Raw genomic sequence first — 21,948 nt, 5'->3', positions numbered from 1 at the left:
GGCAGTAGCTCAGAAGGGGTTTCCCCGCACGTTTTGGCCGCCAGAGCAGCTTGTCTGTGGGCCAAGAACGCACTTCCTCATCAGAGGAGCAGAGCACTGCTCCTCTAAGATCTAGCAGCACGCACTCGCCCAAGAACACAGGAGGCGTCGGGTCCCAGAGGTCAGGGTGGGACCCAAGGTTCTGTTCCAGAGCTCTGCAATGGGGAGCGGAGGGCCGCACTGTCCCCTGCAGTCCTAGCATCGAGGGCAGGCCAGAAGCTCCTCTCTGACTCGGCAAGGGACCCTGGGGACAACGTGGACACCCGGAGTGGAGCCTGGTTCTAGCCCTTCTCCCCAAACGCCAGCAGCCTACACAGTAGGCCCAGCAACACACACTCCCGATTTCAAACAAGTGGGTGGCACTCTAGAACACAGAGGAAGCCCCTCCAACATAATTCGAGGCTCGCGTCCACAGCACCCCCAAAGCCAAGGACCCCCAGATTTGGGGCCCTACCCCAGGAGCGAGACTGACGCCTCCACCAGGGCCCTATTCCGCTTGCGGCCCATAGAGGGCGCCTCGAGCACGTCCGTTCGGACTGGAAGCGGCTCCACCGCGGCCGCCGCCCGCCAGCCGGCCCTCGGCTCGGCTCCGCGGCCCGGCTCTCCAGCGGCTCCACGCTCCGCACCCGCGCGCCCCGACGTGCCGTCGGGCCACGCTTGCCGCGGCCGCCCCTTCGCACTTCCTCCCGCCTCTGGGGCGGCAAGCGGGGACCTTTTCCTCTAGACCGATGGCGGCGGGGGGAGGCGCTGGAGAAGGACGCGGGCGCGCGGGGCGGCGGTCCGGTGGGTGGCGCCCGCTGGTTCTGGGCACGAGCGCCCCTTTCCTCGCCGCAGAGGAGCCAGGGGCAGCCGGCCGCGCCTGGCTTTCTCCTCCCGCAGCCGCGTCCCTCGCCGCCGCGAGCGGCCCCGGGACAGCGGGTCCCGAGGGTCTCGAGGGCGAATCTGGGGCTCGGCTCGGGGTGGGGGAGGTCCTGTCCGACCCCGGGGACTCGGCCTCCTCCCCACTGGGCCGGGTACCTCCGCAGCCCCCATCCTCACTGGCAGTTTTAGAAAGCCTGCTTTCGCGGTGTTCACCAATTCAAGGGTCCTGCACCCTCTGGAAGTGCAGGCTGCGCACCCAGCTCCGCACGCCCCACGGCCCTCAGTCCTGACCAGCGCGGTTCCCGAGGCTCCGGGCCGGCTCCTTCTGCATTGTTTCCTACCATCACTCCAGCTACCTCCCAGCCCAGCGGCCATTTGGGCGTTACTGGCTCCTCGGCTCGCTCGCTGGGTGCGCCCAGTGCAGGGCGCATGAGTTTAAAGGGGCGTCCCTGGGAGACGGAAGCCCGCTCCCCTCTTTGTCACCCCCACACACTACTGCAGCCCCGTTGCTCACACGCCCAGAGAACCACAGAGCTGCATCCCTGGCAGGAGAGTTAAAAGAAAAACAATTCCAATTTCTCCATGAGTGATTTAGCCAAATAACTAAAAAATACACTGAAAGCAAAATTTCATACTCCATTATGTCCTCATTCTACCTATGAAACGCCCCGACGCCACGATGCACCGCTGAGACAACTGGTTATAAACTGATTTCAAATACGAAGTCCTCCTTTGGGGAGAGGATTGGAAATTCTTTTCACTTTTCCCCCATCGTTGCCCACTTCAAAAGATCGTTTTATAAACTGCCTAAAATCAAACTCATTTATGTCTTGAGAAGGGCGTGTCCAGATAACTGTGTGAGAGTTGGAAAGAACTGAAGTGCCAACAAGGACTGCCCTGGTGACATTAACAAACGCAACACCGATCAGGAGACTGAGAAGCACCCGCCTTTGGGGTGGAAACTCTCCCGGAGCTTCTTTCCGCAGCCACAGGCACTAGAGCCCTGCCACGATGCCAGGATTCCTGATTCCAGGATTGAGGACGTCCCCAGCGACACCCAGCCACACACAGCAGCAGGAGCAGTGGCCATCATTTCATTTAGTTTATTAGACAAAAATATATGATTTAGACAGGTTCGCTGACGCGCTATTTACAATCTGAAATCACTCTATATACAGAAGGAAAAAAAAAAAAAAAAGAAAGACAGAAGCACATGGGGGCATTTACCGAACTGTAATCGCCCAGAGCACGGTGACGGCCCCCCGGGGCGGCGGGCAGAGGCCGGGCTGCCTGGACGCGAGCTCGGGCCGGACGAGCCCCTTTCTGCAGAAAGCGATGGATGGGAGTCCTTGACTTCGTTGCCAGATTTGCCCTTTACACCAGTTTGAAATATTTGTCTTGATTCCTCCCTCACCCCCTCCCTCCCGAACTTCTCCCCCCTCCCCCCGCAAAAGTAAAAGAAGACCCTGGATCAGGCTGATGGGAGGGCTGCTAGGATCCTCGGCGTCCCCTCCTGCGGGGCCAGCGAGCTGCAGGGGAAACACAGCAAGACAAGAAGAACACAGCGCTGTCAGTGGATGGAAGCTGGGACCCAGCATGGCCGGTGCTGCCAGCCAAGCGCCTGGGGGGCGGCGTGACCTGCCCCCGCGAGGCTCCCGGCTCGGGAGAAACCGGGGCGGACTATGCTGGCCCGGGCGCCCGGCTGGTGGACAGCGCCCCATCCACGCTAACTACGCGACCCCTCTGCCGCCTGCCACTGCTCAGCCTCCGGCCCCCGAATCCCCCTCGCCCCTACCCAGAGGTAAACACCAACGGCACTCACTTGTCGCGCACGGGCTGGAAGGGCGACTTTAACTGCTGTGCCGGCGAGTCCGGCCTGGGGATGAGGTCTCTCTCTGCGAGGGAGGGGAAGAGGCAGAGCGTTAGGGCCCAGAGACAGTGGGGGGAAGGGGTGCCGCAGAGGGGCACAGGCCTCCTCCCCCCCCACCCCGCCCCGTTCCTGGGAAGTGTCTCCAGGGAAACCTCCCTGCCTCCCCCGGGACAGGCCAGCGGGTAGAGCTCAGCTTTCTCGGGAGAGCCGGAGGGCCGTGGCCTCTCTCCTTGAATTCAGGCAGGGATTACTGCTCAACCCCGAGCTCAGCGGTCACCGCCTCTCACCCTCCGGGGCCAGAGCTCCCCTCCATCCCCAGCATCGCCCGGGCTCCGGATTACTGGCCTGGGGCAGGGCGGACGTCCCGGGGCGCTGTACCTGGGAGCGAGGGGCTGCTGCGGGACGAGGCCTTGTCGCCGTGGAGCACCCCCGCGGCCACGGTGACGGGTGGCTGCGGCGGCGGCGGCGGCGCGGACAGGTGCGGGCCGTGGGGCGCGCCAACGCCCAGGAAGGAGCGCACGTTGAGCAGCGAGCCCTGCGTGAGGAACGCGCCGTTGGTCCAGTTGGAGAACTTGCCGATGTGGCAGGTGTACAGTCCGTGGCTGGGCAGGAAGGCCGGGTGTTGCAGCGGCGCGCCCGCGGGGGGCCCGTGCGCGCCCGCATGGCCGGCGGGAGGCGGAGAGGCCTTGGGCGCGCCGTCGGGGCTGGTGGCCGTCTCGGCCAGCGACCAGATCTTGGGCTTGCTGTGCGGCGCGCCCTGCAGGCCGCCCGCCGCGGCGCCCGGACTCAGCAGGCGCGTGCTGCCAGGCTCCGGGACCTCCTTGGCCAGGCCCAGGGGGGAGTCTTGGGGCTTGAACGTGTCGGCGGCCGCCAGCGGCGAGCCCTGGTCCCGGGCGAGGGCGGCAGGCGCGGCGGGCGCGCGCGGCGCCTCGGCTTTGTCCTCGTCATCCTCGTTGCTCTGGTCGCCGTCGTGCTCATCGATCTTGTCGATGTCGATGCTCTCCAGGTCGATCTCCTCGTCGTCCTCGGCCTTCTCAGGGTCCCCCTCGGTATCGCTTCCGAAGAGAGTGCCGTCCTCCTGGTCCTTGCTGCGCGCGCCCCACGTCACCTTGTTCTCCTTCTTGAGGCGCCGGCGAGCGTTGGCGAACCAGGTGGAGACCTGCGTGAGGGTCATCTTGGTGATGATGGCCAGCATGATCTTCTCGCCCTTGGTGGGGTAGGGGTTCTTGCGGTGCTCGTTGAGCCAGGCCTTGAGGGTGCTCGTGCTCTCGCGCGTGGCGTTCTTGGGCCGCCCAGGATCCCCGTACTGGAACTGCCCGTAGGGGTAATAGGCCGGCGCCGTGTGGGCGGCGAAGGTGGCGGGGTGCACCCCGGGGTTGTCCTTGAGCTCATACTGTGAACCCTGCAGCCACAAGGCCCAGCGAGAGAGCAGAGAGAAAGCAGGGGGAAGAGAGAGAGAGAGAGAGAGAGAGAGAGAGAGAGAGATGAGTCCCCCAAACTGGGAAAGTGGGAGGCAGACGCTCCCGCCGGCTCCAGAATGGGAAGCCTAGTCCTAATGCACCACCCGGGTTGGAAGAGGGGGTCAGACCAGAAGCTGCCTCCAGAAACTGCCCTTCCACCCATCATGGAGATATTTTTGTCACTCAAGAAAAGTTGCAGAATCCTAGAATCTCTAGGAGACCACAGCGGGAGCCGCAGCCCCTAGGATTTCCCTAGGCCGCCCGCAGGGCCCCCAGCCCCACCTCCCAAAACAACTCCAGAAGCCCGGGTGTCCAAGTTTATCTCACACTCGCTAGAGGGGAAAACCTTTTAACCAGGCTGATAAAACAGTTTCTCCAAACGTAGAGAACCAAGAGCCCAGGCCCCCTCCCTTTGACCCTGAGGGGGTCAAACAAAATAAACCATCCTGAGTTTTCTGAGAGTCCAAATCCACCAGCAATTTAAAATGAAAGCACACTCCTTTTAGCTCCCAAATTAACCTGCATAGAATGGCTCGCCCGCCCCGCACTTAAAGGTCTACAGTGGGTGACAGGTAATTTAAAATTTTAATCCCGGCCATCACCAACAACAATAACAAAAACACCATTTGTTTTTTTTAAATACAAAAAGAGGGTTTATCCGGTAAAACATTAACGGGAGGGCCCTGAGCACCAACCGCGCAGAGCAGAACTGTTTCCTAGGCCTCTGCTCCGAGACTTTATCTCTCAAGTTTGACTTTGATCAGGAGCAAGTAAGCACAGACTGTTTGCAAGGCATTTAGAGGCCGTGATTTATTTGCAATCAATATTCTTTTTATCATCGGTAGTAAAACACAGCAAGTCAAATTATCCCATCAGGTTTTTTGGTAAATAACATTTTATCTTTCTAACAACCTCATTAGGCCTCATTATTACCATAAATTGCCCAGACAGACATTCACTCACAATTTTATCTTTTGGACTTCCAAATCCCCAACCGTAAAGGCTTGGAAACCTAGACCTAGAATTTGGGTTTGGATTTAGGCTTCCTTTCCAGGAAGCATCAAGAGACCAGGAGGAAACACATGCACACGTATATCTACCTTTGGAGGCGGGGTGGTTGGATTTCTATATAGTTTCCCCTCCGTAAAAGAGAAAAAAAAACAAGCATCTCCCTTCCCAACCTCACTACAATGGGAGCAGATCCTCACCATAGAGGCCCCCCTCCCCTACAAACGCACGCGGGTTTCCCAACTGGCACACATCTGTATTCAAAATTTCTGTAAAAAAATTATAATCCTCCATGTAAAAATTGTCGAGTTGTTGTGTTAGCAGAGAGGGGAACCGGGACTCTGGAGAAAGTTGCAAAAAGCAGAAGATTTCTTTGACTAATTAGTTCGGTGGTCGAGGCCCAGAGACAAGGTTTCTCCGGCCAGATTTCGTTTTTGCCTAATCTTTGCAAAATGTACTTTGCACTTTTCTAATTATTTTCGTTGTAACTGTAAGGAAGACATTTCGGCCTCGTCTCTGCTGGGAATTCTTTTTGAAAGGATACCTTGTAAATCTCTCAACGCTTCCCCCTGCATCCCAGCCGCCAGAACAAAATGGGAGCTGATCTTTTTTGATAGCAACCGATCTGAAAGGCAGCTGGGGCCGCTTTCAGAGAAATAGGCTTTCTTTTCAAAACTACAAGAAAAGTTACAGGAAAACACACCGGCCGCTTTGCTCCTTTACTATTGTCGGGTATGTATTTCCTGCCTCTTCTTCGCGGAGTGGGGAGACGTGGCGGGGGTGTATGGGTGGGCGGGGGGGGGGTCCTCGCAAATTGCGTGACCCCGCGGGCAGCAGTGCAGGAGGGGTCTGCCTCCCCGACCCGCGCGCCCGGCGAGCCATTCCCAGCAGCCCGAAGTTTAAGGCAGACTTTGCAGTCAGACCTAGGAAAATGGACCCTTTAGATCAACGGCCCCGCGGAGCATGAAATTTGCAGCCCCCGACTCCTCCATGTGACACCCACTGGGGCAGGAGCCTAAGAGGACAGCATTTATTTTAAGCCCAGGGACACCGCTCTCTTCAATCCTCCATTATGCAACGCAGGAAGAAAAGTGCTTTTCTTTCGGTGCAAATGAAATGAAAACTTTGGCAACTTACGAAAGTCAAAGCAAACACCATTTCAGACGCCAACAATCCTTTCGCCTTCATTTTTTGTTTAATTTCAAATTTGCGCTCAAGCCTCTAAGAGACCCCTCGGCCTGTCGGATCTCCATTGCTAGGTTTATTTTGACCGCCTCTACTACGCTTTAAAAGGTTCAGATACAACTGCAAGAGCCCTGCCAAAGAGGGAGAAAATCGAGTCTCCCTGGCTCAGCCCAAACGCTGAAATATGGTCGCGCCAGCGGGGCCCGCGGGCCGGGAAGGGGCGTCCGGGTAAACCCGGCCGAGCCGCCCCGCCGCCACCGAGCCAGTGGCGCCGGGCGAGATTGGCCCCGACCTCCAGCGCCGGCCGCGCGCCCCGGGCCTGCTCCCGCGGCCTGCCGACTCCCAGCAAGACCCCCTGCGCAGCCCGAGCCTCCCACCTCCCGGCTTCCCGGGGCGCGTGGCGGGGCCGCTCCCGGCCGGCCTCTTCGAGCGCCCGCGGCCAACACCTCCTCGGCCCCGCCGGCAGGGCCGATCCGGCGCCCGCTCTCGCCTCCCGCGCCCCGAGCTGCCCCGGGACCCGGGACCCGGGCCCCGGGCCCCGGGCCGCGTGCTGGGCGCCGAGCAGGCCAGGCTCACTCACCATCTGCGAGAAGAGGCTGAGGTCCGCGGCGTAGGGCAGGAAGGCGCTGTAGTTGGGCGCGCCCGCGTACGGGCCGGCCGCCGCGTACATGCCCAGCACCGAGGTGACGGCGGCCGCGCCCGCGCCCGCGCCCAGCTCCGCCGCCCCGGGCCGGCCCGACGAGGCGGCGGCGGCCGCCGCGGCAGCCGCGGCCAGCACTCCCGGGCGCTCGCCGCCGTAGGCGCCGGGCCCCGCGGGGCTCAGGTACTGCGGGTAGCCCAGCTGCGGGAAGGACATGTCCGCGGACTCGGTGGCGGCGGCGGTGGCGGCGGCGGGCAAGTATTAAAGGGTGGAGGGGAGGGGGGGAAGCGCAGGGGGCGGGGGAGGCGCGGTTTGGGGAGCGGGCCGCCGGCCGGGCGCGCTCGGGCCGGCCCGGAGGCGGGGGCCGGTGGCTGCTCCTCGGCCGGGTGCTCGCTGGCGCCCGGCTCCCGCCTGCGCCCGGATCCGCGATCGCGCGCCGACTGCGGCGGCCGCCCTCCGCTCGGCGGCGGGGCTTTCAGACACAATTTGAAGTTGATGCTTTGATTGGCATTCCCTTGAGCGCTGGCCCCGCCCCCGGCTCCCCTCCTGCCCCCTCCCTGCCTCCCGCCCGCCCTCGCCGGCTGCTCCCGCCCCTCCCGGCGAGCACGTGGTGCCCAGCGCCGGCCGGGCCACCTCCTCCCGCGGTGGCCGCGCGAGCGGCCGGGCAACGGGTGCGGGCCCGAAGGCCGCGGGCTCCTTCCCCGCCGGCCCCCGGGGCTGTCTGACAACCTGTCGACGCCGGTTTACAGCTGTCGGACACCGCAGCTGGCCGTTTCGCAGCCGAGGTGTGTCCTGCTTGCTCACAAAAAACACCTCGGCGCCTGCTTTTCCACCGTTCGGGCGGCGGGGAAGGGGCGGGCGGGAGCGCGATGACAGCCGGCGGGGAGCGGCCTCTCCTCCGAGGTCCATGCTGCCTTTGGCTCCCCGGGTTATCTTTGGCGGAAGTGCCACGAAACCGGCGTGGAGCGACACACCGACGCGGGCGTGGCGTCCCCGTGGCCCCCACTAGGTATTAACAGGTCATCAGGCAGGGGCTAGGCTGGCCTCGCTGCACTTGGAGAAGCGGGAAGCGTCCGATCCCTGCAGGCTTTTCCAATTGTGAAAACTTTGAGAAAGGGCAACCCCAGCTGGGAAGCCACTAGCTTGGGGGAAGCAGATGGTCGGTTCTTGGGGGTGAGGGGAAAGGACCATTTTTCTTTGCGGAGGAAGGACCACTGCGGCCGGGAGGGAAGCAATCCGCCCCCACCCCGGTGATGGGAGAGGCCAGCCTGGCCTGGACCCCCTCGTTTGTCCACTGGGTGAGCAACGGCAGGAAGTAAACTTGTGTGGAGCGCGCCGGCCCGAGGCGGCGCCGCGACCAGGCCGGGGACCCGGCTTCCCTCTCCTCTCCCCGCCAGAAGAGCGGCGAGCGACCCGGCGGGGCAGAGCGCGCGCTGGGAGGTGGCTCCGGATTGCCTGGGGTCCCGTGGGGCTGGGGCACAGACGCCGAGGGCAAGGTCCTCCTCGCCTCCCTGTGTCCTGGACCTCTCGGGCAGGCCGCTTCTGCGCTGCGCTCAGTGGCTTGGTCCTGGAGGCCAGGGGGGGAGCGCACCCAGGGTACCTGCCTGGCCCCCCGGGGCCGCTTTGCGCTCCATCTCCTAAGCTGCAGCCGGCGCCAGGCGTGTACTCCCTGCTGCTGCGTTCGGGCACGCGGAACCCGGCGGGAATTTCATCCAGGGACCTGGGTGGTGGCCTCGTTTGGGGGCCATTTGGGGCAACAGAACTGAGGCCATGCCCCCAGAACGCTGTGATGCTGGTGACCTGGGCCACCTGTACCCTGGACACCGACCCGATCACCATCCTCTAGTTCCCTATTCCAGCGGCCCCAACCTACTAGGTCCAAGGACTCCCCGAGCATCAGGAAAGATCCCGTTTCCCCCATCTGGGGGCCTGAGTACAGTCACAGAGCCACCACCTATAATTAGCGACAATAACGCCCATAATAGTAATTACTAATTACCAGCTGTGTAATCAGGCTTTATTTTCTGTGTTCAGAGTCAGGTTTTCTTCCTGTTCATAACGTCCTCCCTCTTCTCCAACCCCTACCCCCACCCCACTAACCAGTCCCTGCTCATGCCAGAAACCCCATGCAACTGCCTGGGCTCCTTTCCTGCTCTGACAGCTTCTGGGGGGCCGCAGGTGGTCAGTCCTGCTCTGGGAAGCCCCTAACCACAGCTTCCTCCTGCTGCCCAGCCCGCCACCCTGCACTGCCCAGCTCCCTCTCCCCCAACTCCCTCTCCCCAAAACAAACCGACTGGCCATCCCCACTGCTGTCCTGTTTAGCAAACTCCAGTGTCACATTTCATGGTGACAGGTAAATACAGGTGAGATAAGCCCTCTTGTGTGACTTGGAGAACCAGGTGGAATGTAAGCCCAGAGAAAATACTCAGTGTCAAGATTCAGCCACAGGGATGAATCACCTGCCCACCTCCTACCTGCAACAGCCCACCTTGACTCCCATCACACTGTAGCCCTCACAACCTGGGGGGAGATGGAGGGAGACAGGGCAGCAGCCTTTGTCCTGACCCTCAACCAGGCCAGTAGTGCCACCCGCTGTGCCTGGTCTGTGCCACCTCCTTTCTTGTCATGAAGTGATTGTAGGTTCCTGAAGGCACCTGGGAGGTGAGTGGGAATGGCACACCAGAAATAGTGCCTGAGGATAAGGAGGTGATGGGGGAACTAGTACCAGAAAGGCCTGTGGCTTTGCTCCCAGGGAGCCCTGGAGAGGTGCCTGTGGCCTTTCTCTTTCCCTGAGGGGTCAGGTGCTGGGATCCTAATGGAGCCTGGCAACCACCGCTCCCCATCCCTTCCCTGCTTTCTCCTTGGCCCTTTACCCCAAAACTTGCACGTGGAAAACTAGGAAGCAACGTCAACAAAAATTAAAATTAAAAAAAGAAGAAATCTGCTTCCCATCGTGGAGGGGGGAGGGGAAGAGAAGGATCTAGAGACCTGCTGGCTCGACGTCTTCCCACCAGCCCTCTACTCATTTTTATCATCAAGCGGTCCAGGGGGGCCCAGGAAGGCCCGGGGTGCCTGAGCCAAGACAGCACCGGACCTCGGGCTGACTTAAATACCGCCTAATGGATCCAGAACTTTCCCCAAAGAGGCCGGCCCAGTGCACCACCTAAGCCCTCTGACGTCCAGGGCTGTCACTCTGGTGGCCCAAAAGGCGCGGGGTCAAGAGACGGACCAGCCTGGTCCTGCGCCCGGACCCGCGGGCACCGGAGGGGTACGCAGGCTGCGGGGCTTCGGCCGCCCCGCTGTCGAAAACCGACAGCCTGGGGCCCTGCTGCTCAGGATGGGTGACTGGGGAGAGACCCGCTTCTCAGATCTTCAACCACCGTCCCCGCCTCGCAAGGGGTTGCTCAGGCAGGCCGGGCCACTGGTCTGGAAGCCTCGCCGACCAGAGCATCCCCCGACCCTGTTGCCACCGGTCTTCACTGAGCCGGAGGCAGGGCCTGGGAACGGTGCAAAGCCAGACCTAGGGGTCGCTGCGCGGCCGAAGTGGAGCTCCGCCCGGGCGGTGTCCTGGCTTGGGTCTGGGAGCCCTGTGCTCAGTAAGGACCCCCACTCAGGGACCCGCGGCAGTTGGCCCCATCGCAGGCGCAACCCCGCGGAGCTCAGCAGGGGCAGTTGCCGGGACCCTTTGGCTGGAAGGCCCGGACCCTCTGCGCGCCGCAGCTGGGACGTGGGCCTCTGGGTGCACTCGTGTGTGTGTGTGTGTGTGTGTGTGTGCGTGCACGGCGCTTGTGTGCAGACTAGGCTCCGGAGGGAGGTGACTCTGGTGGGGGGGGGAGAGAGGGCCCGGGGATGTGTACCGGGCGGGGCGGGGGGGCGGGGGACGGAGGTACTGATGCACGGTGCGTGTTTGAGCCAACTCGATGGAAAGTTTACTCGCTCCTTTTCATTATTGGGGGTGGGCGGTGCTAGTTTTCTAATAGGAGGGAATCGTTATCACCAATCCGAAAAATACCGTGTCCTTTTTCTTTCCCCAGCCCCTCGATAAAAGTTCATCCAGCTCTCTTTCCTCCCCCTGCCCCCCACATATTTACATAAGGATGAGATTAAACCAACCAAACGGCATCCTCATTTACAATTTCATTTCTTCTGAAATAATTCTCCACCGATTTTGAAGCGTTGCTGACCTAGGTCTCTGAAGAAGAGGAGGAAGCTCGTGGGGAAACAGCCCACTCCCTGGAGCCATCACAGACCTGCCTTTGGCGCCGAGAACCGGGCGACGCAGATCCGACTCGGGGATGCAGCCGTCGTCGCCTTGACCTCATCGCCTGCCTTTCAAAATGGCCATTACTTTGCAGATGCCAGGGCTACAGCGCTGGGCCGCAGCTCGGTGGCAGGGCGGGGCGGCCTGACCCTGGTCCGCGCCTCGCGACTACGGCCCGTCCACCCGCCCCGAAGCTCGCACCCTGATTTTTGAGTCTTGTTAAACACTCATATAAGACTTAGTTTCTCCAGCGAGATCCAGCCAGAAAGCCACCCGCTTGGCGACAGCGAGGCGAGTGTCAAACAGTCCCGGGCAGCTGAGACCCTCTCCGGAGCGCCCAGCTGTAACCCGGGCGCCCATGGGCGCCAGGCCAGGAGCTGGGTCGGGCCGGCGACTGTGATGCCGCGGCCCTCTCGACCCCGATCCCTGTGTGCCGGGCCTGCCCGCTCCTGCCGCTGCACGCTCAGACCCACGCGGGGGCCCGACCGGGGACACCCCTGGTGCCTCCTGGCCAAGAGTAGCACCCAGCTAAAGTCTTGAGCGCGCGGGACTGCGGAGACCCCGCGGCGAGACGTGCGCGCCTGGGCAGAAGTAGCCCAGGGGGCCCCGCGGAGGAGACGCCAGGAAAACCAGGGGAGCAAAACGCCCAGAGGCAAAGGACGCGGGACGGTGACATGCTCAGGGCAGTGCCCCGCACGGTCTCCCATGCAGAACGAGTGTCTGGATGTACTGGGGGCTTGGCTCCCTGGAGCGCGGCGGGCGGGAGGGCGAAGCGTGGTCCGGCGCCCGGAGCCTCCCCAACCGGCCTGCGTTTCCCAGGGTAGACAAATGGGCCACGGTGGCCCGGCCTGGAGTGTCGCGACGTCGCCGTCCCCGAGTGTCGGAGGAAGTGAATTACATGCGTGCGCACACACGTAAATATTTTATAAACCGCCCCTTAATTAACCAGATTGTTCCCGTTAGGCCTCCAATATGAGCCACGGCCGTGGTGTGCGGGTTTGCAGGGTTTATAATTTGATGTCACCAGACGGTTGCGCGGGGGCAGAGGTGCGATCGCCGTGCCAGCTGCACTTGTATTTATTTGTTGTTCTCCTGTGTTCCTGTAGGGCGCCATTATGCAGTTTTTAATTAGTTTGTGTTTGTAGTTCACCCGTCCCAAATCAATGCCATCCCGGAGCACGGCGATGTAAATTCTCGCAGTACAGGTGTAGCTGCCTGCTCGGGAACACGGGGAAGCGCGTGTCTGACAAATGAAAGCCGGGCGGCCGCGCAGCCGACTGTCAGCTCTCGGCAGCCGAGAGGCGCAGATCAAAGCCATAGGGGACTTCTGCGCCCCCGGAGCGCCTCGGTGGCGGCGGCTCCTAATGCCATTAGAGGGAGGCGGGCCGAGCACGGCGTGGGGGACAAAGTGACTTTTCATTTTGCTTAAGTCCTGGGTTTCCTGGGCCGGCGCGGGCCTCCGGCGCGCCCTGGGCATGGGGCCTAGGTGGCGCGGGGGACCCTGCGTTAGGCTCGCGCCCCGGACGCCCGGCTGTGCGCGCGTGCACGTAACTAGCGTAGGAGGTAGGTCGCTGCGACTTCCTGTGGGGTTCCGCAGCCTTTCAACACAGAACCCAGAGCTAACAGCCCGAAAACCTCGGGAATCCCCAGGCAGGAGAACCTTACCTCCACCCCCAGGTCCTGGTAGTTTCTCTTCTTGAAATGACCTCTGTGCAGTGCGAGTACATCTATTCTTCCAGCCACCAGGGAATTCTTCTAAAGCTTTTTTTTTTTTTCGGTCGGGAATAAGAGATTGCTCATCTTTAACTAGACCACATAGAAATTATGATTCAACAGCAGTGTGTATTTAATTAGAGTAATCTCACTTGAATTTAATTACCTAGTGAATTATTTGTTTAAAAGGTAGAACGTCTTGTTTGCCAAGTGCAGTGCAGACCTCTGATAAGAACTTGCGTTATAAGGACATTACAGTTTAAAAGCAGTCATGTATTAAGGCTTATATTTTAACTCTTTGAGTGTGTAACCGTTACTGTACCACTCAAACACCAACTACCATCATCGCGGGAAGGATGTGGGGAGGGCAGAGGCGTCCTATTAGCCAAGCAGAGGTTCTTTTCTCTCGTGTGCACATGTCCCCTTTGAAATTAATATCCTCCAACGTTTCCTCATACAAGTCTATTTTTAAACTTATTTCATTTTTCTTTCAGACGCGTTTTTTTGTTGTTGTTGTTCCCTAGTGCCAGATGATAGGTGCCTATTAGAAGACTCATTTTAAGATTAGTATTTGCAGTGAAGTGGTGCATCCTTCAGGAAAACTCCAGCCCAGTTCCTCTGGGCCCCTGAGGCATCCACACTAGCTTCAGGAAGGCTTTCTGGGGTCATCGAAGTTTAGAGGAAGGGAAGCTACGGTGGCCCAGACTATCATCTCATTAATGCCTAATTCCTAAATTATGGAAGGATTTCATTCTCTCTTGTTTTGCAAAAGCAAGAGCAAATAATTCCAAGCCATGCCATCCTTTCTGATGGGCTCTGAAGTTGACTTGTCTCTGTCTATAACTGTAGCACTGGTTGCAGCTCATACAAAGTTTATGACTGGGGTCGCTGGGGAGGAGTGTGACCTGTTGGAAATCTAACAGGATGGCTGTTTTCTGTGGTCAAGTTACTGCAGCATCAGACGGCTTCGTTGCCTCCTCTACCCTGTGTGATGGACAGAATTTTCTGTCCCTGTGTTGTGGAATTTCAGCAGAGAAATGTATATATGGGATGGGGGGTGGGGGTGGCCCAGAGAGTGTTTCACCCTCTCACTAAAGAGAGAATAGGAAAGAAGAACAAATTGAATACACTTGGTTGAATTCCACTGTTATTTTCATCAATGGCTCATTCATCAAATATTTACTTTAATTGCAGGTTTGGGCAGTATTCTCACATAAATATTAAATATTAATAATATAGTGTTCAACTAAGTAGGAATGGGCTTAAGAGAAAAATACAACATTTTGATAAAAATTATTAATTTGTTTTTTTTAGAGTCCCTAATGTTTATCATAGCTATGCATTTTAAAAGTGATGCTTTGACAACCAGTAGTGGTTAAATTATAATATAAACTTAATCATATTAAATTATGGTTACAGTAGCATCTTTCTTCCTAAGAAACAGATCTACATGAATACCTATTTTCAACTTAGTTATAAATTTACTTCACATATTCTTCCAAATAACAACTGACAATAACAACAAGAAAGGAAATGAGATAATAACTTAGGGATGATAATACCTTTCTTAGGTCTGAGTAAATCCAAAGATGATTTTCTAGTAAAACCCTCAAAGAAAATGGTATGCGAAGGATAGAAGAAGGGAAATACTAAATGGCATATTTATGTTGGGCTCTTCTAAAAATGTTTGAAATTTAGACCAAATAGTATTCTATCTCCCATGTGTCCCTCTCAGCCCTTAATCACTTATATTGTTAAAGATAAAACCTACCTACAAGAAATACCTTTTTAAAATACCAGTTGATAAATACAGGTCCACATAACATCCTAGGTAGAAAGTTTCATCTTTCACGCATAATGTGTGGACTGGAAGTCACTGGCTGATAGGTTAAAATCTGTTCATTTAAGGAGCATCCGATCAACAAAAATGCCCCACAGAGGACTCTTTGGGAGTTCAGGAGACAGTTTCTTGAAGTTCTGAAGATATGCAGAGTCCACCAGCATCTTCCAGGACCATTCTCATAGAAGAACAAAACTGAGGGTATGGGGAGGGTACGGGTCTAAGGGGAGAAACCTAAAATATCCCTAGACCAAGGGGTCCCTCATCTGCTTTTGCACAGATGTCACCTCACACTATAAGGTCACCCAGGGCTGTCTCCAGAGCTGCTCCAGAGTTCAGGGTGTTTGGCCGGAGCTCTGCCAACTCCATCCCTCCTTTGCCCGTGCAAGAAAAACTGCACAGAGAAGCCTCAGGCCTCTCGACTTTGCATCATCTCTGGGGGTGTTGAGTGAGTATGGATGGAAGGTGGGAATGATGTGCAGAGAGACAGAAGAAGTGGAGGAGGGAAGGTTCTCTTCTCCCAGATACACTTCCAGAGGATCCTGTGACCCAAAGTACATGACACGCCCATGACCAAGGAGGAGGCCACTCTGGGCAGAGCCCCAGGTCAGGACCCTTCCTTTCTCTAACCTCTGCACGCATGCCCTTCCCAAGCTCCTGGTCTCAGCGGCCCTCCTAATGCTCTCCTGCTGAGGAAGGTTGCCAAAATGTACTGTCTATGCCACCTACTCCAGTCTCCGGGGCTCCCTCCACCCTCCAGTGGAAACACACATGGCCTGTGGTCCACCCTCCTGGGAATAAGCTCAGTGACTGGCAGGCTCATCATAGCTCCTGATTAGACCGAGGAGGGCTGTCAATGGACAGAGGTAGGTGACCTTAACCTCTTGTACAGGGGATATGACATTTTAATAGAGGACCATCCATGCATTGACCCAAAGGTCCTAAGAGAGATCCACACTCTGGATGGAGGACTGTGGGGGGAAGGGTGGCCCTTCCCAATCACTCTTTGAAGAAAAGAAGGATTAACACCCTCTTGGCCAATGATTGCTGCTTCTCAGATGCAGCTGATGGCAGAACCAAGTTTGAAAGAGACCTTCAGAATCCTGCCATCTGTCTTAGGCTGCTCCGGCTGCCATGACATAATACCACGGCCTGGGTGGTTTCAAAAAGGGAAATGTATTTTCTCACAGTTCTGGAGGCTGGAAGTCCAAGATCAAGGTGTCGGCGTGTTTGGTTTCTCCCTCCCTGGCTTGTAGACAGCTTCCTTTCTGTGTCCTCACGTGGCCTTTTCTCTGTGCCTGGGTATTCCTGGTGTCCTCTGTGTGTCCAGATTTTTCTCTTTAAGGATAACAGTCAGACTGGATTAAGCCCACTCAGATGAGCTCATTCTAACAGAAACACATCTTTAAAGCCCCATTTCCAGATACAGTCACATTCTGAGGTGCTAGGGGTTAGGCATCTTAGGGGGACACAGTTCAGCCCAGAACACCATCCATGGCCACCTGTCCCTGCCGCAGCTCCAAACAGCATCAGGGGTTATTAGCTGAAGTTGCATCCATTTCTGACGCTGCAATACATCCTTCGGTTTGGGGGCAGAAACATCTTAAAGAAGCTCCAGAGTTTTCCCTTCTTCAATTTTGTAGACAACAAGGGCATCTCCATTAAAACCCAAAGTGTGTAATGTTCAGGAGGGTATTATATTCCCTGGATGAACACTTTCAGGTGTTGGTTATTATCAGAGGTTGAAATCTCCCACCCAGTTTGTTTCAAGTCTAAAGGGACTTTCCAGTTTACATGGTTCGTAAACTCTCTGGACAACGGCCTTAGCTGTGAAGCAAGTGTGTTCCGAGCCCCTTGTGACTTCTGCTTTGTCCCCACTCCTCCCAGGCCGTCGCAAGCTTAGGGGGCTGGCTTTGTCCCAGGAGGCTCTCCAGAGCCCTGCACCCTCCCTATAATTTATTGCAGGAAAATTTCAAATGTGTCCGTGAAACTTTGTTTCCCAGATTTCACTAAAGAGGAAAAGACTACAGTAGCTAAGCCCTTGACTCGAATTAGCCTGGGTCCCAAGGTCGAGGGTTAGTGTATGGACATACGTCTGTGATGGAGAAAGAATTTCCAGAAAAATGGAAAATTTGAGCCCTATTCTGTCTTTCATCAGCAGCTGCGCCTCCCTGCCAGGAGATGCATTATCAGCGTGGCGGTGAGGTGGTGGGAAAGCATCGGTGATCATTTTACAAGCTGAAGACCATGTGACATTATCTCTAGGGTTGAGTTAAGTGGTTTGTCTAAGGTCACTTAGACAGTGTGTAATAAATCCAGGATTAGAAACTTGGCACCCAGTTCAGCAGTGTGACGGGGACAGACAGACTTGTTGCTCTCAGGATGTGACCCCCTTCCCGCCCTCTCCTCCCAAGCCCTGTGGGAGCCCCTGCTGCCTGTGCTCCTGGGTCCAGCTGATCCTGCCTCAGGACCACCAGCAAGCAGCTGTTAGGAGCTCCTGACTCCTCCCTCCCTCCATCCCTTCCTTCCTTTTTACCCCTTCTTCCATTGTTCCCTTAGCAGCAGACATTTGTGGAGGAACCACTTCAAGAAATGGACAGTGTCACGTACTGTGGAGGACGCCTGTCTGAATACCTAAGCGTCTAAGGTCGGTTAGACAGTTCGGTGAGACACATGCAAACACCTAATTATTCCACGAGGCAGAAATAAGTGCAAAGAGGGATATGCTAGTTTTAGCTTTAGGCTCTCAGCTTCGAATTCCCTCCTACCTTTGGCTCTGTGATACTGAGCCCCACAAACCCCATTTCTGAAGCGCAGGGTTTTTTCCATTAGACTCTGCCCAAAGGGGATGCTTGCAGGGGTGTGAAGTGGGGCAGAGCGCTGTTGGACGGAAGGAGCTTGTCCCGGATCACATCCTGTGACTCTCAGCATCCTCCCTGGTACACTTCACTCCGGGAGCGCCAGTCCCTGCCTGTAGCAGCAGCTGAGTCCCGTTTTCAGGTTTGCAGCCTCACAGGGTCAGCACATCGTGTTTCCTCGAGAGCCAGAGCCAGAGCCAGCGAGCAGTGTCTCTGCCCCAGAGGTCCGGGGTCCAGGTCTGTGGGGCCCCTTTAACTTTACTGTTTCTATCTCCTGGCCCTGGGGCAGCAGCTGCTTCCCACATCTGCCTCTGAGGCGCCCTGTTTTCTTTTTGCCTTTTCAATAAACTAGCTGGAACATTCTTGATGTCGAGTTTGCTAGGGCGACCTTAACAAAGTGTCCAGGCTGGGGTGCTCAATCAACAGAAATGTGTTCTCTCACCGTCTGGAGATTCCAAGTCCAAGACTGAGGGGCCAGCAGGGCCGGCTCCTGCTGAGGTTGTGAGGGAGAACATGCCCTCGGCCTCTCTCCTACCTTCTGGAGGTTTCTGCTCATTTTTGGGGTTCCCTGGCTCGCAGATGCATCACCCTAATTTCTTCCTTCATCTTCACAGAGCTTCTCCCTGTGTGCACGCCGGGTCCAAATGCCCCCTTTTCACAAGGACACCAGTCATATTGGATTAGGGTCCAACCTACTCTGATGTGACCTCATTTCAGCCGATTTCAGCTGCAAGGACCCTATTTCTAAATAAGGTCACATTCTGAGGCAATAGGGGTTAGGAATTCGGCATATGAATCTTGGGGGGGACACAATTCAACTCATAACAATACCTAATTAAGAATTTGTCATATTAACTTTCCTCTGTCCAAATAACCGGGAAGTTTCTCCCCACTGCACTAGACCTGGACTGATGCCAGGGACCCAGACTTTAGGAATCAAAGGAGGTAGCGATCCGTTCTATCAACGAGGAGAGGATGCAGCCACCTGCCACTTGAACCAGGCATTGAAAGGTGACCTGGCTTGGGAAGGGTAAAGCGTTTGAGCAGAAGGTGTTCCCAGTGTGCATGACAGGTCCCAGAAGCCGTGAGCACGCCGGCCAGGCTGCAGCTGGCGTCGTCAGGGATGCAGTGGAAGTTGGGCCGCATCAGAGTGGGTTTCACGAGCGCATGATGAGTTTGGACTGTATTCTGGGCCATGAGGATATGTGGCAGGTATCTGAGGAACAGCAGGACACCCTTAGACGTGTTGGAGGAAATCAAGAGGCTGTGTAGGGCTGGGAACATCTCAGCCAAGGTGGCTGCCTGTTTGGGTACCCTGGGAGACGAAGTGTGAGCCAGGTCCATGCCCCCAGTGCCCAGGACCCCTGTGTCCCTCCTGGCTCCTCCTGAGTGCTCCTGTGGGTAGATGAGGAGGGGGTCCCTGGGGGTCCGCTCAGGAGGACCTGGGGCAGGTGAAAGGCAGCTGACATGGGAAGGCTCTGCGGCCCTTCTCCTCGCCCTTTGGGCAAAACAGCTCCATTTCCTCATTTTATGTCTTGAATTTCCAGGTAAGGTTTTGTCTGAACAAAGGGTTTTGTGCCTTAACATGAACGTGAAAAATCGTTGAAGCGCACGATTGTTAGGATTCTGATTCTCTTATCTTCACGTGATCTGAAGATGCAGAAACCTCCAACTGCTTGTGAAACCTGGCATATTTGCACACCTCCTTGCTGGTCAGATGCGGTGGGTTTTCTCTACAGGTCCGGAATGTACAGTCATATCTTTTATGACAGGATGTTGAAGAACTTGATTGATTCTTTATGATGTATAAAATGTTAAATTAAGCAGAAATGTGGAAGGACACAAATGTAGGGGGAAAATAATGCTGTCAAATAAAGGCAATTACTATTATTATCGTTACTAATAAAGATGAAAATAATTTAATTGCAAGCCTTCCCCGGCATCAAAACTCCAGGCCATTACACAAAGACCGAGTTAATAGTTTCCTCATGAGGGCAGATAAATAGAGTGGTCATAAAGTAGAATAACGATCCTTCCGTGTGTGTTGTTTCACAAAACTCCTGATTGACATGTGAAGGGGGAGCCGTTCAATATCACGGGAAAAAAAGTGATGTTTCTATCTAGATGGTTTCCTTGCTGACTCCATAATGCACACGTAATATATGCAAAACGTTATCATTGATTAGCATCTGCATGGAACAAACTCAATGTCAATTAGTCCATTTTATCAGTGCCCCTTGGAGTCCTCACTGGGAGATAGACCCTGTCACACTTCCAGTGGTTAACTTTGTTTCATCTAGAGAGAGGAAGGACGAAAGCGACTGTTGCAGTTTTGCTAACAGTTGGGTAGTTTACAGGCTCATCAAGTCTGTAGTCAATTTCTGGGCTGCTCACCCCTAACTTAATTATATCACAATGTAAACGGGTTATGTAGAAGTTAAATAAAAGAAGCTCCATTAAAACCCTGGCGTTCATGCTCAGCCCCCCAGGAAGATTTACTCTTATCAGAAGAGATGCGATTTTGTAGAACAGTGTGTTTGTGTAAGTGTCTCTGTCCACGCATAGAGATCTCTATCGTCACACAAGGATGAAAGCCTCTGCTTCCCGAGACTCACTCCGTGCTATGTTGGAGCGCTGTAAGCCCATAACGTATTTATTTCAAGGAGCTGATGGTTGTTGACTTTCTGCAAATTCTTCCCTGCCCCTTGAATTCCCTATTTAATTTTATCATCAAGCCAAGCCATCCGAGAAGAAACCACTCCTCTAAGCCTTACTACCGCCCACCTGAAATACAAACCTGTGAGTTTCCCAGAACTTTATTAAAATAAATATTGACTTCCCTGCCCAGAAGAATCACCCTTTATAACCCCTCCCCTACCCATCAGCTTGTTCACCTCCAAACTTGGTCCCTCCTCCGGTACCTCACTATCATTCATTCAGGTGCTTGTTTTTAATTCCTTCTTTCCATGGCTGCCTATATCCAGTTACTATGACCTGTTACTTCTACCTCCTAAAAGTCTTTCAGATCTAGCCTTGTCCCACCCCAACTCGAGCCCGTAGATTGTTACAAGGGCCTCCTGAGTCACCATCTTTCCGGCTTTCCGTGCTGCATGGGGTCATTTTACCAGCAGTTACATTCATTTCATTCCCCTACTGAAATATCCTTGGTTCGCTCTTGACCGCAGAGGAGAGAGGTCCATCTCCTTAGCACATCATATGTCACCCTTCATGGTTGGAATGTATACACTGCAGCTGGAAGGAACTGAGCAGCTGTGGGTCTCTTCTCCTATCTCCTGGAAGGTCTCTTTTAATGCAATTGAGTGTTTCCTTTAGAAGAGAGAGTAGCCCCAGTGAGATGTTAGATTTGGCATTTGTCTGGATCCAGCACTTAGTCCTCTGATTCCTTCCATTTTTCAACCCACAGTCTGAGCCCAGAATTGTCTTCTCCTTTCCAAGCTCATCTTTCATTCCTTGGTATTCATAATCCAGTTGGAAAACCCATATATTATCTTAAAATTCTAAAACTTCAGAATCCCTTGGAAAGCATGTTAAAATGTATGGTTCGTGCCTAGAAATCTTCTGATTCATTAGGTATGGAGTTGGGTCCAACATTTGAATTTTAAATAAATTGGATTGGAATTTGGTTGAGAAAACACATTTTATGAACAGCACATTTCATGAAAAAGAGTCCTAGTTGCACAGTTTGATCCTTCAACCCCAGTGAACTTCACAGCATTCTACTGCAGACCCTAAAGTCCGACTTGGATGCCTGGCCCTGACACCCACTGTCACTGATACCACCCACTCCACAAGTGCCTTCTGTTTCTCTGTTTGCTCCTTGTCTGCCTACTTTGCCCTTAATACCATCTCTCGCCCGCTCACTTCAGTGCCCTGATGAGCTCTGCTCTCAATCTAGGCGCCCTCACTGGAAACCCTCATTCACACTCTGGGCTTTTACCAGTGGTATCTCTCATTGAAATCTCAGCCAAGAGTTACAGAACCCAATACTCAACTGCACTGGACTCATCTTCACCCGACAACCTGCAGGTATACCTGCTTCTCTTCACGTGTCTGTGGTCCTAGCAAAGGGTACCATCCTGCATGAAGTAGCTCAGATCTTGACAGCCAGCCTGACGCCTCCTTCAGCCGTCCACCTTCAATTCTGTCTTGTTCACCATCCATTTATTCAACGGTTATTTACTGAGCGCTCACC

General features: G+C 55.4%; 1 protein-coding gene across 1 annotated transcript; it reads right to left on the bottom strand.

The window, feature by feature from the left end:
* Positions 1 to 1,987: 1,987 nt before the first annotated feature.
* On the bottom strand, positions 1,988 to 7,537 carry IRX1 (iroquois homeobox 1). Its single transcript, XM_033852753.2, has 4 exons — positions 7,004 to 7,537; positions 3,149 to 4,172; positions 2,723 to 2,795; positions 1,988 to 2,429 (listed from the first exon to the last, which is right to left on the bottom strand). The coding sequence occupies exons 1-4, from the start codon at positions 7,277 to 7,279 to the stop codon at positions 2,372 to 2,374; spliced, it is 1,431 nt and encodes a 476-aa protein (XP_033708644.1). The 5' UTR covers positions 7,280 to 7,537; the 3' UTR covers positions 1,988 to 2,371.
* Positions 7,538 to 21,948: the final 14,411 nt, after the last annotated feature.

This window comes from Tursiops truncatus, chromosome 3, assembly GCF_011762595.2.
Source record: "Tursiops truncatus isolate mTurTru1 chromosome 3, mTurTru1.mat.Y, whole genome shotgun sequence".
Taxonomy (NCBI): Eukaryota; Metazoa; Chordata; class Mammalia; order Artiodactyla; family Delphinidae; genus Tursiops; species Tursiops truncatus.
Note: the sequence above shows the minus strand (reverse complement) of the source record. Positions and strands in the feature narration are given on the sequence as shown.

Excerpts from the sequence above, each read along its gene's own strand:
- IRX1 (XM_033852753.2), bottom strand. The coding sequence starts at position 7,279 with ATGTCCTTCCCGCAGCTGGGCTACCCGCAGTACCTGAGCCCCGCGGGG. Across the intron at positions 2,796-3,148 it reads CAGCAGCCCCTCGCTCCCAG|AGAGAGACCTCATCCCCAGG; the intron begins GTACAGCGCCCC and ends CCTCCCTCGCAG. Across the intron at positions 2,430-2,722 it reads TTCCAGCCCGTGCGCGACAA|CTCGCTGGCCCCGCAGGAGG; the intron begins GTGAGTGCCGTT and ends TTTCCCCTGCAG.